The following is a 16,461-nucleotide window of genomic DNA, read 5'->3' on the forward strand; positions in this document are numbered from 1 at the left end:
GGCTGGGCTGAGTCCCTTCTTCTCGGAAGTGGGGACAGCGGCCACCCTCGCCTCATAGAGCCGTGCGGCCAGAGCGGGTTAGTGTCTGCACAGCACTTAGCGTGGTGCCTGGGGTGGGGGTGCTAAATCAGAGGTGGCCATCACTTTTCAAAGAGTGGGTGCTGTCATCGAGTATAACCCATGAGCATTTAGGCATATGCTGGGGGTGGGCATTACAGAAGAGCTACCTGGAGCTGAAGAAAACCGGGAAACTGGAGCTCAGCCTGGAAAGTGGGCTACCCTAGAATGTCCACCTGCGGGGCCTCCACGCCAGGACCTGTCTCCCCCAGGGGATCTGGGGGCCGGTCCCCACTCTCTTTTGGTTCCGAGTCCTCAGGTTGACCTAAGGGGGCTCTTTCCTCTGATGACAGAGTCCTCTCCTTGGCCTTCAGAACTGCGTTTCATAGAGGCTGAGGACACAGAGGCTGCCCGTGAGAGCGGCGAATGTGCTGGAGGGTGTGTGTGTGTGAGAGAGAGAGAGAGAGAGAGAGAGAGAGAGAGAGTGTGTGTGTGTGTGTGAGAGAGTGTGTGTGTGTGAGAGAGAGATGGAGGGGTGTGTGTGTGTGTGTGTGTGTGTGATGGAGGGGTGTGTGTGTGTGTGTGAGTGTGTGTGTGTGTGAGTGTGTGTGTGTGTGAGAGAGAGATGGAGGGGTGTGTGTGTGTGTGTGTGGTGTGTGTGTGTGATGGAGGGGGGGGTGTGTGTGATGGAGGGGTGTGTGTGTGTGTGTGTGTGGTGTGTGTGTGTGATGGAGGGGGGGGTGTGTGTGATGGAGGGGTGTGTGTGTGTGTGAGTGTGTGTGTGTGAGTGTGTGTGTGTGTGTGTGTGTGTTTACACTCCCTCGTGCACAGGGCTCCTGCCTGCTGCTGGTTTAAGGGAGGTGGGGAAAGGGCTGGGACCCTCCTCAGCAGTCACTTCCTTTGACCTGCTCTGTGGCTGTTGCAGAACGAGGTGCTCAACCGGCAAATCCAGAAGGAGATCTGGAGGATCCAGGACGTGATGGAGGGGCTCAGGAAGAATAACCCGTCCCGGGGCACAGACACGGCCAAGCACAGAGGTGGGCCCCTCCCCTGCCAGCCTGGGCCTCTGGCTTCACCAGGAATGCTCAGTGCCCTGGCTCCTCCCACACCTGCGTGCTCACCCTCTAGGCCAGTGGTTCTCAACCTTCCTAATGCCGAGACCCTTTCATACAGTTCCTCATGTTGTGGTGACCCCCAATTTCATTGTTACAAATTGGACATAACTAAAGCATAGTGATTAATCACAAAAACAATATGTAATTATATATGTGTTTTTCCGATGGTCTTAGGCGACCCCTGTGAAAAGGGTCATTTGACCCCCAAAGGGTTGCGACCCACAGGTTGAGAACCGCTGCTCTAGGCCAAGCATGTCAAACTCGTGACTGGAGCGTTTAAATAAATGAGGCATGTGGCCTGCCAGCCGCAAGTTTGGCACGCTTGCTCTAGGCCCTCACTCTGTGCTCAGAACCAGCCACAGCCTCTCAGGGCTCCAAAGTCTTCCCCGGGGCCCCGGGGGTGTCGGGTGGTACACCCTTATCCTCCCCTCCCCACAACAGACCAGATATACCACTCAGAGATGCTGTTGACCCTGATACCCAAGATTTTCTCCCCAGAAAAGGTCAAAGAGCAGCTGGGCGTCCCCTGCCCCAAAACCCATGGGCCCCTGGGTGGCCTGAGGCCTCTACCTTAGTGTCCTCCTTCAGCCTGGGGACCTTGGGCCGGCTTGCTTTGACATCCTCTCCCCTGTGCAGCAGCTCCCAGCTGTGACCCAGCCCATATAGAAGTCCCTCTGGCAGGCTCAGGGGACCCTCCCAAGTCCTTGAATCCTGCCCTGCCCTCTCCACCTACATAGCCCATCCATCCCCCAGGCCACACCCCTGCCCACCCTCATCTTCCTCCTCTTGTTTTCCCCAAGGAGGCCTTGGCCCCTCGACCACCTACAGCTCCAACAGCCCTGCCAGCCCTCTCAGCTCCGCCAGCCTCACCAGCCCCCTGAGCCCCTTTTCCCTGGTGTCTGGCTCTCAGGGGTCCCCCACCAAGTCTGGGTCCAATGAGGTAAGCTGATGAAATGGAGTCGGCGGTGAACGGGGGAGGGAGGACCAGGTCCTCGTTTGCCTGAAACTACACAGATTCTGTGCCCCGTCCTCCCCCGAGGCCTGCAGTCCCAGTGCCTCTGCCTGAGGGGCCGTTTTCACCTCCAGTGTGTGATCTACCCTCCCATTTCTCCTGTGCCTGCTCTCGTCTTCACCGGCATCCCTGGCCTCCTTCCGGAGCACCAGGACGGGGAGCAAAGATACTAAGCACTTGATTGGAATTTAAATCCAGGGTTGTTCCAGGGGGTGACAGGGTGAGGGCTGCGGGACAGTTTCCTAGTCAGTCGATCAGCAAGTGTTTACCGGCTCTATGACAGGAGAGGGTGGCAGGAGGCCCTGTCGGGGCACCCCTGCATGCCCACGGCCTCCACTCAGACAGCCCAATGCCCAGTGGGGACCGAGGCCGATAGACAGCAAACCAGCCTCAGGCACGTGGTGCTGCGTGTCTCAGTGCTGAACCACGTGGTTCAGACCGTAAGTGCTGTGCTGTTCCAGAGAGGATGGGACTGGAACTGGGCCTGAGGCGTTGGCACAGGTAGAGGAACAGGCCGTCGCAGGCAGAGGGGCTGGGGGGAGCACAGGGACAGGGTGGGGAGGTGTCGGAGTGGCGGTGAGGCAGTGAGGAGAGAACTTTGGAGAAGAGCTGGGGAGTGATGGGCATGGTGCGCAGGTGGCTCAGGGAGGGGAGCTGGCTCTGTAGGCAGCGATGTCCAGGCCACAGGTGGGAGTTTGGGTCCAGGGCCCCGGGTCTCCGCGGTGGCGTCTGCCTCTGCTAACGCTCTTTTCTCCTGCTCTCACAGCGCCTGCTCTCGCTCCTCCTAATGCTCTGGCTTCTCTCTGCCTCAGGAGCCCGGCCCACCGCGGCCCCCCCTCCCCAAAGCCTACGTGCCCCTGGAGTCTCCTCCCACCGTGCCTCCACTCCCTAGCGAGAGCCACTTCTGGCCATACCCCAACTCCCCTTCCTGGCACTGCAGTGGCGAGACCGCCAGGGGCCAGGTACCCAGCACCCTTGGGTCCTGGAGGGCAGGGGTGGAGGGAACAGGACAGAAGGCCAGGCGAGAGGCAAGGTGGGGCAGGGAGTCACTTCTCCGTGCCAGTGTTCACCCCCCGCACTGAATTTCTGCTGGGCCCTCTGTCTGGTGAAACTCTGGAATAAGGAAAGGGCTGGCGGGGACACTCACACGCCCTCTTTCCCCTTCTTTGCTTTCTGTGGACAACGGGGAAATGAGTTGCTGCTCTATCCTGTGCCCCAGCTCCTGGGGGCCCCTGGCTATGGGTAGTGGTATGGCCCCCTCCCTACCAGCATGACCAGATGATGGGAATCAAGGGACCCCCACACACATACTGGTCCTGTCCTTGTCCACCCCAGGCCCCAACCCCCCTTACTCTCTCTCTGTCTCTGCCTCTGTCCCCTCTGGGGCTCACCACCCCCTGGAATATAAGGGTACAGGCCCCCTCTCCCCTGTTCTGGCCTCCCCTCTCGCCTGGATCCCTAGTGAAGATCCAGGAGAGGCGTGCAGTTAGGCTCGGAAGAGGTTGCACGGTGAGTAAATAGTCCTGTGCCTGAAACTGGGAAACTCGTATTCTCGTCTCAGCTACTGGTGTGTGCGTAGCCCTGCGGGTCTGCCCAGCAAGGTGGGCAGGGCCGGGGACGGCACCGCATTTCACAGGTGAAGGCAGGGTGTGTGACCTGCCGTGCCCTCCAGGAGAGGGTGGCAGGAGGATTTCTGAGCTCTGGCCTAGGCTTCTTTCTCTGTGGTCCTCACTGGGACTTAGATTCTTCAACTGCACAGAGGGGTGCGGGGTGCGGGGGGGCAGGCACAGAATGGAGTAGATGATGGCTGAGGTCCCTTCTGGTCTCATGATTCTGTGAACCACAAGCTAAGTGCCCCTTTCCTGCCCCCAGAGTCCTGGTCCCAAAGCTCGCCTGGTTCTTTTGCTCAAGTCTTGGGTAGGATCCAGACAGAGTCCTCTGAGGTCCTTGGCCTGATGGCCCCTCCTCTCTGGCTCACAGAGAGTCCGCGCTTCTTGGTGCTTGCCGAGGGGACTGGCCAGGTTGAGGGGCCTCCTGGAGGCGTGAGCCCTCCTCCCCCGAGGGCCTCGCCCTGCCCAGCCTAGTGCCTCCCTGCCCACTTCACAGCTGGCACACGCAGCATAGCCCTGTCCTGGGTTGTCAAGGGTTTGCATGCCAACCATTGCTAAACAAAGAACTACCACCGGGGCCTAGTTCCTGGCAGTCACTCGCACATTAAACACCTCCTCATCCTTCCTTCCAGCCCAAGGCAAGCTATGACCCAAGCAAGAGAGAGTCCCACCAGACATCACCCCCGGACACGTCTAGGGACATCAGCCTCGTGCCTGCCCGGCAAGAGGTGGAGGCAGACAAGCAGACAGCTCTCAACAAAGGTACCTCCTGCCCCATCTTCCCTGAAAAGTAAGGCTCAGGGTCAGAGAGGAGTGCAGGGCAGTGCTCACTCATACCCACGGAGTGCTTGTCCGCCCGGTCTGTCTTCTCCACGGGAGGTGGGGAGGTGAGGAGGTGAGACCGAGCCTTTCCAAGAAGCAGCCCCGCCCCGTCTCTCCGCCTTCCTCTCTCCATGAGGCCCACTGGCCGCTCTGTCTCCCTGCAGTTGGCATTGTGCCCCCGCGGACAAAGTCGCCCGCTGAGGAAGAGGTGACCCCCTCAGGGGTGATGAGGAGGAATGCTAACGGGCTCCCCAATGGCCTCTCTGCCCGGGTAAGTGCACTTGCAGGCTCTGGGGGCTTGGCGGGCCTGAGCCAGGCCAGGAGCCCGGGGGCCCTGAGTGTCCACCATCTGCCGCTCCTGTTCGAGAAACCCAGGGCTGGAGGCGGAAGACAGAATAAGCAGGAAGGCCAGCAGCCCCAGCCAAAGGGGTCTTCTTCAAGGAGATGTGCCAAGGGACAAGGAATGTGTGCACAATAAAGATTTAAAAAGTACTGAACAAAATTATGATGATGAGACACAGATGTGGCAGAAACCAGTGGTCAGAGTCGTGCGCTGGCCAGAGCAGTGTGTTGGGGTCCTGGGGCCGCTAGGAAAGGAGCAGAATGGCACGAAGTTGGTAGCTTACCCCACAGAAGTTTATATTCTCCCAGTCCTGGAGGCCAGAAGTCTGCACTGGAGGCCCAGCCACGCCCCCCGCTCCCCCACCCCAGCAGATGGTTGTTGCTTGGTGTCCTTGGCTTGTAGACACATCACTCCAGTCTCTGCCTCCACCTTCGCATCACCTCTTCCATGTGTCTTCTTGTCTCCCATGGGGACACCCATTATTGGTGTTAGGGTGGCCCTGATTCAGGATGATCTTGAGACCCTTAATTTAATCACACCTGCAAAGACCCCATTTCCAAATAAGGTCACACTCCCAGGTCCTGGGGGTCAGGACTTGGACATAGCTTCCGGGGACCGCTATTCCATTGACCGCAGGCAAGCTTCCCAAGCAAGGGAAACCTTAAGGGATGAGGGCAGCTGAAAAGGCTGGTGGAGGACCTGCGCCTCTCAGAGCCTCGCCTCCCCCCGCAGCAGGAGCGCCCCAAGAGTGCGGTGTTCCCGGGCGAGGGCAAGGTGAAGATGAGCGTGGAGGAGCAGATCGACCGCATGCGGCGCCACCAGAGCGGCTCCATGAAGGAGAAGCGGAGGAGCCTGCAGCTTCCCGCCAGCCCTGCCCCCGACCCCAGCCCCCGGCCAGCCTACAAAGTGGTAGGTCCTCCCAGCCACTCCCAGGCGTGGCCTGACAGTGGTCAACACTGCCTACTCCCGGGTGCGGGTGCGGCCAGCCTGGGCTGGAGTCCTGGGGGTAGGCTGGGGTTTAGAGAGGGAGGGGCCGGGGAGACCTAAGCTGGGCACTGGGAGACCTGGGAGGCTTCTGCCCACAGGGCAAGGAGATCAGTCCTGCTACAGGCGTTTCCTCTTTCTTTCTTTTTTTAAAAATGTATTTGTATTGATTTCAAAGAGGAAGAGAGAGAGAGAGAGAGAGAGAGAGAGAGAGAGAGAGAGATCAGTAATGAGAGAGAATCATTGATTGGCTGCCTCCTGCATGCCCACATTGGATTGAGCCCATAACCCTGGCATGTGCCCTGACTGGGAATCCAATCGTGACCTCCTGGTTCATAGGTCAACACTCCACCACTGAGCCATGCCAGTCGGGCTGGGTGTTTCCTTTGTGTTTAAAGAAAACTCACTCACACACAGGAATGCCTTGGTTGTCTTGGTTGAAACAAATTACTTACCATTCCGTTAACGGAAGGCACTACGCAATCCACCACCCACAAGTGCAGTGTGTCGGGTGCACTCACAACCGTTTCCAGAGCACTTGCTGTGGGCGTGGCACTGGGCTGAGTGTCCTGACGATCATCGTGCCAGCTCAGCGTTGCATGGCGCAGTCCAGTTCCCAGTCCCTTTCACGTTCTCCGCCTAGTCCTTTCAATAACTCGGGGCTAGGAACTATTATCCTTAGAGAGAGAGAAACAAAGCCACGAGAAATTAAGGGAGTCCTGGGCCACACAGCCATTAAGCGCAGAGCTGGGAGGAGCCCAAGGCATCTGCCTGATTTTTCTTTCTGAAATATGCAAAAATTGTGACTCATAAATCCTGCCCTCAAACAGTTTACATTCCAGTTGGTGGATTGGAACTTGCATAATAATAGGAAATGATTAGAGACACTGAGTGTAAGACACTGAACCAACTGCCCAAATATATGCCACAGGAGGCGAACAAAGGGCACAGCGGGCTGGGGGACGAATGCTGGTGAGAAATGTTGACGAAGTCTTGCCTCCGGGTCCTGGCAGGCGGGCAGGCTTCGGACAGGCAGTAGGCAGGGTGGCTCTGCAGTGGGAGCCATGGGGTGGCAGCGAGCAGGACAGGGACAGTGGGGACACGCATGGTTAAGGCTCCCGGGAGGCACGGGTAGAAGTGGAGGTGCCCACGTCCCCAGGTGCGTCGTCACCGCAGCATCCATGAGGTGGTCATCTCCAACCTGGAGGCCGCCCTGCGGGCGGAGGAGCCTGGCGGGCAGGCCTACGAGACACCGAGGGAGGAGATCGCTCGGCTTCGCAAGATGGAGCTGGAGCCCCAGCACTACGACGTGGACATCAGCAAGGAGGTGAGCGGAGTCCAGGGGGCGGGGCGGGCGGAGGCCCTGGGAGGGACGGAGGGAGAGATGACCGCGGTCCCTCCACAGCTCTCCACCCCTGACAAAGTCCTCATCCCTGAGCGGTACATCGACCTGGAGCCAGACACGCCCCTGAGCCCCGAGGAGCTGAAGGAGAAGCAGAAGAAGGTGGAAAGGATCAAGACGCTCATTGCCAAGTCCAGGTAACTGGCCTAGGGGAACCTCTGGTTTTTCTGCCCCCCCTCCCCCCTGGCACTGAGGACACCAGCACTTCAACCCATGTCCGAGGGGACCCCAGTCTCCCCCAGAGTGGAGCGAATGGAGGCAGTGGCTCAGGGCAGCGATCTGGGCCTGACCCTCCGGTGGGGCAAGGAGCTGCCCGTGGTGCCCAGAGCACCATGAGCTCATGCACATGCTCTCATCCGGACACACTGAGGGGCTGCCTCTGTGACTTCTCCCCTCCCAGGCAGCCCTAAACGTGCACTTGAACCTTCTAATTCATTGTAAAGCATCGTGGGTAAGGGTCCCAACATGCGTTGTGCCAGGGCCCCTCATCCCTGGGGACAGCCTTGCTGGGGACCAGAGCCTGCACATGCCCTTGGCCGCCCCCCCACCCCACCAACCTCATCCACAGGTCCCCCCTCAGGACATCCTGTCCCCCCACCATGTCTGTGTGTCTGTGCCTCCTCAGTATGCAGAACGTGGTGCCCGCCGGCGAGGGGGACCTTGTGGACGTGCCCCAGGACTCAGAGAGCCAGCTGCAGGAGCAGGAGAAGCGGATTGAAATCTCCTGCGCCCTGGCGACCGAGGCCTCGCGCAGGGGCCGCATGCTGTCTGGTGAGAGGGGCTGGGCCTCGCTCCGCCAGGGAGACGCCAGGGAGATGGCTGACCACGTAGGGGAGGAGGCACGGCGCTGTCAGGGGTCAGGGCTAGAGAGGAACAGGGTGCGGCAGGATGAGCATTTACTGGGCACCAGGTACCATGCTTGGCTTGGGCACACAGAGGCCGGAGTTGCTGGTGCAGGAGCGCAGAGCCGTGATGACCCTCCTCGCCCCTGTATAGCGGGATGGCCACGGCCATGCAGGGAGCGCAGAGAGCCACTCTACCTGGGCAGGTTGGGTAGCACAGAGAAAGGTGATGACTGACTTGACTGGGAAAGATCAAAGTATTTACCAGTTGAGGGGTGAGGGCCAGGTATTCCAGGGTGCCCTTCCCTTCCCCTTCTTTTTTTTTTTTTTTTGCTTTGTTAATCCTCACCCAAGGGTATTTTTCCATTGATTTTTAGAGAGAGTGGAAGGGAAGGGGAGAGACAGAGAGAAATATCGATGTGAGAGAGACACACCTATGGTTGCCTCCCGCATCGAGCCTGTGTCCAAGGTACGTGCCTTTGACCTGAATCGAACCCGGACCCTTGGGTCTTCGGGATGAGGCTCTATCCACTGAGCCAAGCCGGCGAGGGCTCACTTCCCCCTCTGGCTGCACGCGGAGAGGAAGAATGAGAACGAGGGTGCAGGCAACCAAAGAGCTGAGCGTGCTAACAATTACCACGTGGGCTACTGGCCAGCCCACGTTTCTGCTAAGAAAAGATGAGTCTGAGGGGCTGACTCGCACGGGTCCAGGGGCAGCAGGTCCCAGATGGACACCGTGAGGTCAAAGTCAACAGGACTCATTCTCCTTGGCCTGAGACATCGCCCGGAGGAGACGAGAGTATAATAGGCAAGAACGAGGTGAATGAAGGCGGGAAGAATTAAAGGGATTCTGAACGGGAGCACGAACGGTGGAGGAGAGACAGTGTTGAGTCATGAAGGCTGGAAAATGAACTGCTGTCTTCCCTCAAGACAAGGTGGTTAGGATGGAGAGGGAGAGGAACAGAGGGGGCTTTGGGGGGCCGGTCAGGAGGGATGCCCCGGAAAGATGCTGGGTTTGATGACTTTGGTCCAGGAAGCAGCGACAGGGCACGGGCCACAGGTACAGCAGCCCGGGTGGGAGTCAGTGGAGGGGATGGCGTTTCATGGCAGCGTTTACGAGGGTTTGAGTTCTGGCTACCTGAGGCTCCAGCCCCTCCTCTGTAAAATTCAAATGAAGACACCGGTGTGGTGGTGAGAGGAACGGACACAGTGTGCGCTAGGCCCCTAGCACAGGGCCAGGCACTCAGTGCGTGCTCAGTAAGCTCCCGCCAGCTGGGGCAGTAGTGGTGGTGGTGATGGTGGTAGTTAGTACTCGTTGAAAATAGCAATGGCTGACGTGGATCTTTTCAGAAACCAGCGGCTTTGGGGGTACAATAAGGATGGAAGGAAGAACCTACTGGCACTTGGGGTGTAGTGGACGTTAGCTGGGTGTCCTGCGGAAGCCCCTGGAGATACTTCAGAGAAAGGCTACCCTCTGGGCTGGAGTTGAGGGCAAGGGAAACGCTGTAGCCAGAGGCAGCAGAACCAGTTTGGCTGCCAGGAGGCCCCGTCAAACCTTCCTGCAGTTCAGCTGTAAAACGAACTTGAACCCTCCAAAGATCAAATTCCACCCACTCTGGGCAAAGGGAAACTTCCTGTTTCGAGGTTAGAGCACCCCATATTGTTCTTAATCCTTCCCTCCGCCCCTGCCCCAGCCCCTGGCTCTCTCTCCTACAGTTCCCCAGCCAGAGGTCCCAGGGAAACAAAACTCGCCGGGCCTCTCAGGTTCCCTCCACACACACACATGCTTACACTTCAGGGCCTGTGCACTGAGCACACGGTCCCTGGGTTTTGCCCAAACCCCAACTATTTAAAAAATGGCTGTGGAAGGGCCAGACCTCAGACTTCGCCCACTGTCCCCACCACCCGGAGTCTATGGTCCAGGTGCCCAGAGCGGCTGATCTGCCAGGCACAGCGAGGACTGTTCCTGGGCACACATAGTGTGGGCAGCGTCCATGCTGGGGCCTGTGTGCATGGGGTGCCGGGCACGGGCGTGAGGACAGTGCCTGCGTGTGGGTGTGCGGCACGGATAGTGTGGCCAGTGACGAGTGTGGCAGCTTGGGCACTAACACCCGGTGCGCACGGACGCAAGTCCGCACTACAGCGGAAGGCGTGGCAGTTTTCAGGTCGTGGACATGGCATGAGGTCATGGACAGTGTCTGAGTCAGTATTGTGTGTAGACGCGCATGTATTTGTGTGCATTCCAGTGTGCGGTGTGTGGGGGAGGGAATGTTTGAGTACACATATAGGAGTGTGTGTGTATGTGTGTACGTGTGCGCAAAATGTCTCCGGGTGTTGTGTGGGGACCGGTTATGTGTGAGCACAGGTGTATGTGGTGAGCTGTCGGCGTGTAGGTATATGTGTCTAGGGGGCCCAATACGGGTGGAGGTAGCGTTTATGCACGTGTTCATGTGTGATTGGCTTTGTTTGCAGAACGGGGGATGATAAAAACGTTTGTGTATGTTTTGTGCATGGTGTATATATTGCAATATTTGTGAACATCTGTCTGCGTGGGGTGTGGGGGGAGGTCTCATGAATGTGAGTGTGTGTGACTGGTTATTGGTGCATGCAGATGTGGCAGGACTTAAAATACCACATCTGTCCAGTACATACCTGCTGCATATGTGAGCTTTATTTCAATGGCTGTATTTCTAATATATATTTAGTATTTCTCTGCCTTTTTAAAAAGGTTCTATTTGACATAATTAGTCTTTCTTGCTCTTACTCCTTTAGTGTCATTAAAAATAGCCTTACTTAGCTGGCCTCTGTCAAGGGTTGCCCTGAGGGGTTCTAAATGGTTCAGACCTGTTTGTAGCTACGTTAAATGCTCCCAAGCTGTCACACTTTTAAAGTTATGTCTACTTTCTGCCAAAGATTGTCTCTCTTCGGTTGGGCCTTCTTATGGATGTCATGGGTCCCTCAATTCCTCTTTCTTTTCTAATTTTCTTGTTTTCACTCTCCCACCGGCTGGAACCCCAGCCAGTCAGCACCTTCGAGTCGTGCGTAACTCAGGGTCCCTGGACTCCAAGGAGCGCCTCCCGGAGTAACTGGAAGAACTCCCTGCATGTACATTGTAACATCCATTTGGCTTCCTTGAGGCGGTCCTTGCTTAGCTTTTGAGTTTTTGACTGTTTTAGGAACCGAGGTTGCCAGGGAGCTCACCATCGCGATGCAGACGTGCACAGGAATGTGTGTTGTGAAAGCATCTGTGAATGCGTTTGAATGTGAAGTTATAGGTGTGCTGGGCCATGTGTGTGCGCTCACACACACACACACGAATCTGAGTTGTGTGCAGTAAGGAAGGATACGGTTTAGCTGCATCCCATGCACAAAGTCCGTGCTGTGTGTGGGCAGACACGACTTCCTGCTCCGTGTCTCCGGTACGTGTGTGTGGGTGTGCACATAGGTGATGGGCGGTGCGCTGGCCCTGTCTCCTGCACAGGGCAGGGAAGGTGACGAGGTCCAGGGCAGGGGGCGGGCAGGGAGCGGAAGTTTAATGCCAGGATTCCTCTCTCAGAGTAAACGTGAGACCCTGGCGGGGCCTGGCTCTGCTCTGAGCCGCAGGGAGGACATTTGCTCTACTCCCTCCTGCCTTGCAGCTGGGCTGCGGGTGCACAAGGGCCAGGATTACATAGAGCTGGTCCCTAACAATGCAACGTCTCATTGTTCTCAACATGGAATAATGATGACAATAGAGTAAAATCTCATTGATTCAAAGTCAGCACCTTCAGGCTCGTAGATTTGTTCAGGGGTCGATGGCAGTTTGCTGTCACTGGATTGTGCACAGAGTCTCAACCAGCAGGGCACACATTTCTTTCCTTTTTTTAAAGAAAATACATTTTTATTGATTTCAGAGAGGAAGGGAGAGGGCGATAGAAACTTCCATGATGAGAGAGAATCTCCGAGCCGGCAACCCGGGCATGTGCCCTTGACTGGAATCGAACCTGGGACCCTTCCGTCCACAGGCCGATGCTCTGTCCATTGAGCCAAACCAGCTAGGGCAGGGCACAGTTACCAGAACTCCTCTCAGCCTCTCAGAAGCCTCTATTTTAAGGAATCAGTTAACATGGTGATCACCTCACTTCGATCATCATAAGGGGGGGTCGGTGGTTTGGATTAGTGACTTTCCTGCGCTGCTAATCATTAGCAGAGCGCTATCCCCCTAGGAAAGGCGCCACCCCATTCCCTGTGCACATTATGGAGGTTTGTGCCAACTTCCCCGTTGTTGGTGGGAGGGGAGCCTTGGGCCTGGAGGCCAGGCCTGGCCCCAGCCGCAGCCACACTGGGTCCCAGCAGAGCCTGGATTCGGCCAGGTCTGCCCCGGGGCCATGTTCTCCTCCCCAGTGCCCTGACAGGCCACTCTGCCTCAGCTTGGGCAGGTCCCTAGGCTCCGCTGTTCTCTCTGCTTGTCGCCTGCCCTGCTCTCTGCCCTCTGGGGCAAGACCTGCCTGCTCCCCGCCCCCACCCCACCCCCCATTCACCTCCCTGTTCATTTCTGTTTCCAGTGCAATGCGCCACCCCAAGCCCTCCCACCTCCCCTGCCTCCCCGACTTCACCAGCCAACCCCCTCTCGTCTGAATCCCCACGGGGCACCGACAGCAGCCATGCCATGCGGGTCTGAGCTCGGACGTAAGCACTTTTCTACTGTATTTCCTCCACCCCAGGGATGGGGACCCCTGCCCTCACCCCCATTGAGCCATCTGCACCCTCTCATTCCGGCATGGCTTCTCCCCTCCGCCCGGGGCCTGGTCGCTCTCCCCCGCCACCCCGCTGCTTGAGCCCGGCATCCCCGTGCTGGGTTCCCGTGCCCCGTGCTGGACTGGGGCCAACTGGCAGGGAGGCTGCTTGGAGCTGCCATGCCAATGCCATGGGCTTTGCTTCTCCGGAAGCAGATGGAACAGAGCTGAGGCCTCCCTCGTCCACTGTCCGGAGGGGACTTCCCAGACACCCTCCCCTGGAGCTCCTGTGAGGTCCACAGCCTCAGGAGCACCCAGAAGCCGTTTCGCCCAGGTCTTACTGATCCCAGACCTCCCTGTAAATTCAAATAACGTCAGGCTCTCTAGCCAAAGGCTGTGCCCGTCCTTCCCCCCAGCACAGGGCGCTCAGTGCCAGGCGAGCCGGGAGCACTTGACTGCGGTCTGTTTCTCCTCTCTCGGGGTGAGGGAGGGGCAGGCCCTCGAGGTCTGACCAGAGTCTTGCTCCTGGGAAAAGTGTCTGGAGTCTGCCCTGTGCGGCCCCTTTCTCACCGATGTCCCTCTTCTTCAGTGCAAGCCCTGGCGGAGGCCACCGCTGCGAAGCTCCACAGAGCCACCTTCTGAAGCCCTGCCGCGAGGCCCCGGCCCCCTCCCCGGCCCAGCCCCCCTGCTCTCCTGGGAAAACTGCGAAGAGCCAGGCTGAGGGCCAGGGCTGCTGCCGAGCGGAGAACGGAGCACGGATGCTTCGGCCCCAAAGCCCTCGCTGCTCAGACGAGGTCCCTCCGGTCCTGAGCCTGGGCCTGAGATGGAGCAGAAAGCATCCTGTCTGATGCTCAAGTCGCAGGACGCCCAGGCCTGATGGCTGGGGTGGTGATGGCCCTACTGGAACATTCCCTGATGGAGAAGACGCCCTGGTGGGGAAGATGCTCTGGACCATCTTAGGTTAGGACGAGAGGTGAGGAGCAGAGGGACACCTGCCTCTTCCCACCCTCCTTGACACCGAGAACAGCACCTGCCATCATCCCCTCCCCGTCAGCCCCCACCCCCCTGTGGCCCCCGCTGTGCCCGGGGCTGTGATCCCTGCTATGGGTGCCCTTTGCGGTCCCGTGGAGACTAACCACCCTGTCCGAGCCAAAGACAAGATGACAAGAGATGAGGCGAGGCACCTTGGCTCCCCGGGGGACGGGGCAGGCTGGGATAGAGAGCAGGTCTGGGCAGTGTCTGGGGAGGTTGGGAAGGGGGAGGAGAAGGAAGGGAGGTCCTAGGAAAGGAAGGGAAAGAAGCAGCAGGGCTCATTCACAAGTAAGAGGACAGAGATGGAGAGAGGATGGGAATGGTTTCCCGGGGTGAGCCTTAGCGTGGTGCCAAGTCCCGTGCCACACTGTCGGCTTGGCCCTCCCCACCTTGTCCACAGGCCGATGCCAAGGCCCCAGGAGGCCCCACCAGCGAGCACACGGTGGCCTTCAGCTGAAGTGCTTGGCATGGGGGTGGGTGGGGATGAGGGGGCTGGGTAGGACAGTCCGGGACACACAGGGCCCTGTGTAGGCCTGGGCCTGGTGTCTGCCTCCGGTACTGGGCTGGGGGGCAGAGAGAAGGATCTGTCTTGTGCAGGGTGTGGTCAGCCTTGGGGCCTCTCCTCACCATTTTGGCGGCATTTTCTGGCATGTGCTGTGGGCCAGCTGCCAGTGTGCCCGGGGAGAGGGAATGAGCCTTCAGCTGGGAGGCCAGATGCCAGGACCCCGCTGCACACCCCCAGACGAGGACCGGTGGAGGCTGTACCAAGGACTCCCTCTGGCTGACTCTTTCGGGATCCACCTGACAGAGAGGCCAGCGGGAGAGACAGAAGCAAACTCATTCTTCCTCTGCTCCGCCCACCATAAGTTGAATGTAGCCAGAAGGAGGGAGGAGAGAGAGTGCGGCTGGACAGTCTGGCTCCTAGGTCTCCTCTTTGCAAGAGTTGCTGCCTGAGACTCCAGCCTGACCTTCAGCCGCCCTAAGAACAACTCCTTTATCTCCCCCCAGTTCTTCACTCCTTCACGGCTGGGGCAGTTACTGGTTCATATGCAAGTAAAGGTGACAACTCATTCAACAAATATTTATCGAGCACCGTTTATGTACCAGGCACTGTCCTAGGTGCTCAGGATAGTCGCTTCTGAGGGATTACAGACGGGGGGGGGGGGGGGGTCCACTTGTCTTTACTTGTGACAGGCTTTTGGCTACATTTTCCGTCGTTAGCGCAGCTCGAGCATCCCGAACGGTCCTTTCTCCCCCACAGACTGGCAGGTGGGGTTGGCTCCCAGCTCTTCCTCGTTCCCGCACCTTTCTCCATCCACGAGACACAGATTTTTTAGGGCCTTCCATGCCTTCCCCTTCCTTTATCTGTCTCTCCTTTTTTTAAAGTGATATTTTTAAGAAATACATGGAAAATACCAAGGATTAATGTCTGCTCGTCTGTCACCTCTCTCACCTCCTGTTTCATAAAGCTGGCCCTTTATGTTGCTTTACATGCCTTAATATATGTTTTATGAAGATTATACATATTATAGGTTTATATGTAAGATACATATCGGTTTGGGTGTCGGATCCTTGCCTAGAACTCCTGCCCAGGCCTGTCTTCTCTCCTTTACTCTCCACGCCATTCCTAGCATGTCGCGGCTATACCCCATGCCTTGGATCCAAAGAAGGGGAGAGAGAGACTTATTTTAAGACAGATCTATTTTACGCTTTTATTATGAAAGCAAATCTATTTTCAAATGTGCAATGTCTAAATGGAACTGGCCAACAACGGGAGGAGACTGGGGTGACTGCCTCTAGGTCCAGCCTCCACCCCGCCCCCTGCCCCCAGCTGCTCCCTCCCTCCCACTGCCCGGTCTGCAGAGGGCTGGTCCCCAGAGCCCACCCCAGAGCATCTCCCCAGGGCAGGACGTGCTCTCGGAAGTCCTGGTCTGAGGATTTGGTTACACTGACCACTCTTGATGACCTGCTAAAGTTCTCGGGTATGAATCCTATGGAAGAAAGCGTTTAAGTGTGTGCACAGGGCCACCCACGCAGGCCCCTCCCAGCGATGTGCTCCCAGACCCCCCATCACCTGCTGCAGGGGGCAGGCAGTTTCATGGCCGCCGGTGCCAAACACGAATGTCAGTCTGTCCCTTGACGGACCCAGGATATGGTGCAAAGGCCAAAGGAAGTGGTCTGGGATCCCTGGCCCTTCAGCGCAGACGTGTTTGAGTTCCTTGGACGACTTTCCACACTCCTTTCACGTGGCCTCTCTCTGCTCTGGGTCGCGTCGATGGCACCTGTTATACTCTGTGACCTTCCTTCTGGGGGCTGCTCCTCAGGGCCTGGCACCTCGGTCTGGCATCCAGACTGCGGAGTCCGCTTCTGGGCTGAGGAGGGTCCCACGGACAATGTAGCAGCTCAGCCTTGCCAGGAGCCGCTGCCCCTGGGCTGCCGGACTGAGGCAGCTCAGTCTTCCAAACTGCTTGTCCCCTGGAAGTGGGCAAGGAGCTCTTGCCTTGTACGGATCTGGGCAGGATGGGAG

The 16,461-nt window shown here is 57.9% G+C and overlaps 1 protein-coding gene across 16 annotated transcripts in view; it reads left to right on the plus strand.

Moving 5' to 3' along the window:
• The window catches only part of PLEKHA6 (pleckstrin homology domain containing A6), a 135,286-nt gene extending 120,273 nt beyond the window's left edge, over positions 1–15,013 (plus strand). For 11 of the 16 annotated variants that reach the window (XM_070397055.1, XM_070397062.1, XM_070397065.1 and 8 more), the window contains 11 exons: positions 983–1,094; positions 1,973–2,112; positions 2,997–3,146; positions 4,427–4,556; positions 4,781–4,887; positions 5,692–5,868; positions 7,103–7,270; positions 7,349–7,482; positions 7,971–8,116; positions 12,732–12,855; positions 13,492–15,013. In XM_070397055.1, the coding sequence (XP_070253156.1) occupies positions 983–1,094; positions 1,973–2,112; positions 2,997–3,146; positions 4,427–4,556; positions 4,781–4,887; positions 5,692–5,868; positions 7,103–7,270; positions 7,349–7,482; positions 7,971–8,116; positions 12,732–12,847 (1,380 nt within the window). In that variant the 3' untranslated portion in view covers positions 12,848–12,855; positions 13,492–15,013. The remainder of the gene's footprint in view (positions 1–982; positions 1,095–1,972; positions 2,113–2,996; positions 3,147–4,426; positions 4,557–4,780; positions 4,888–5,691; positions 5,869–7,102; positions 7,271–7,348; positions 7,483–7,970; positions 8,117–12,731; positions 12,856–13,491) is intronic. The other 5 variants (XM_070397060.1, XM_070397066.1, XM_070397053.1 and 2 more) reach the window with 4 other exon arrangements.
• Positions 15,014–16,461: the final 1,448 nt, after the last annotated feature.

The sequence above is a fragment of the Myotis yumanensis genome, unplaced genomic scaffold, assembly GCF_028538775.1.
Source record: "Myotis yumanensis isolate MYYU_CA2020_CCGP unplaced genomic scaffold, mMyoYum1.0.hap1 SCAF_17, whole genome shotgun sequence".
NCBI lineage: Eukaryota > Metazoa > Chordata > Mammalia > Chiroptera > Vespertilionidae > Myotis > Myotis yumanensis.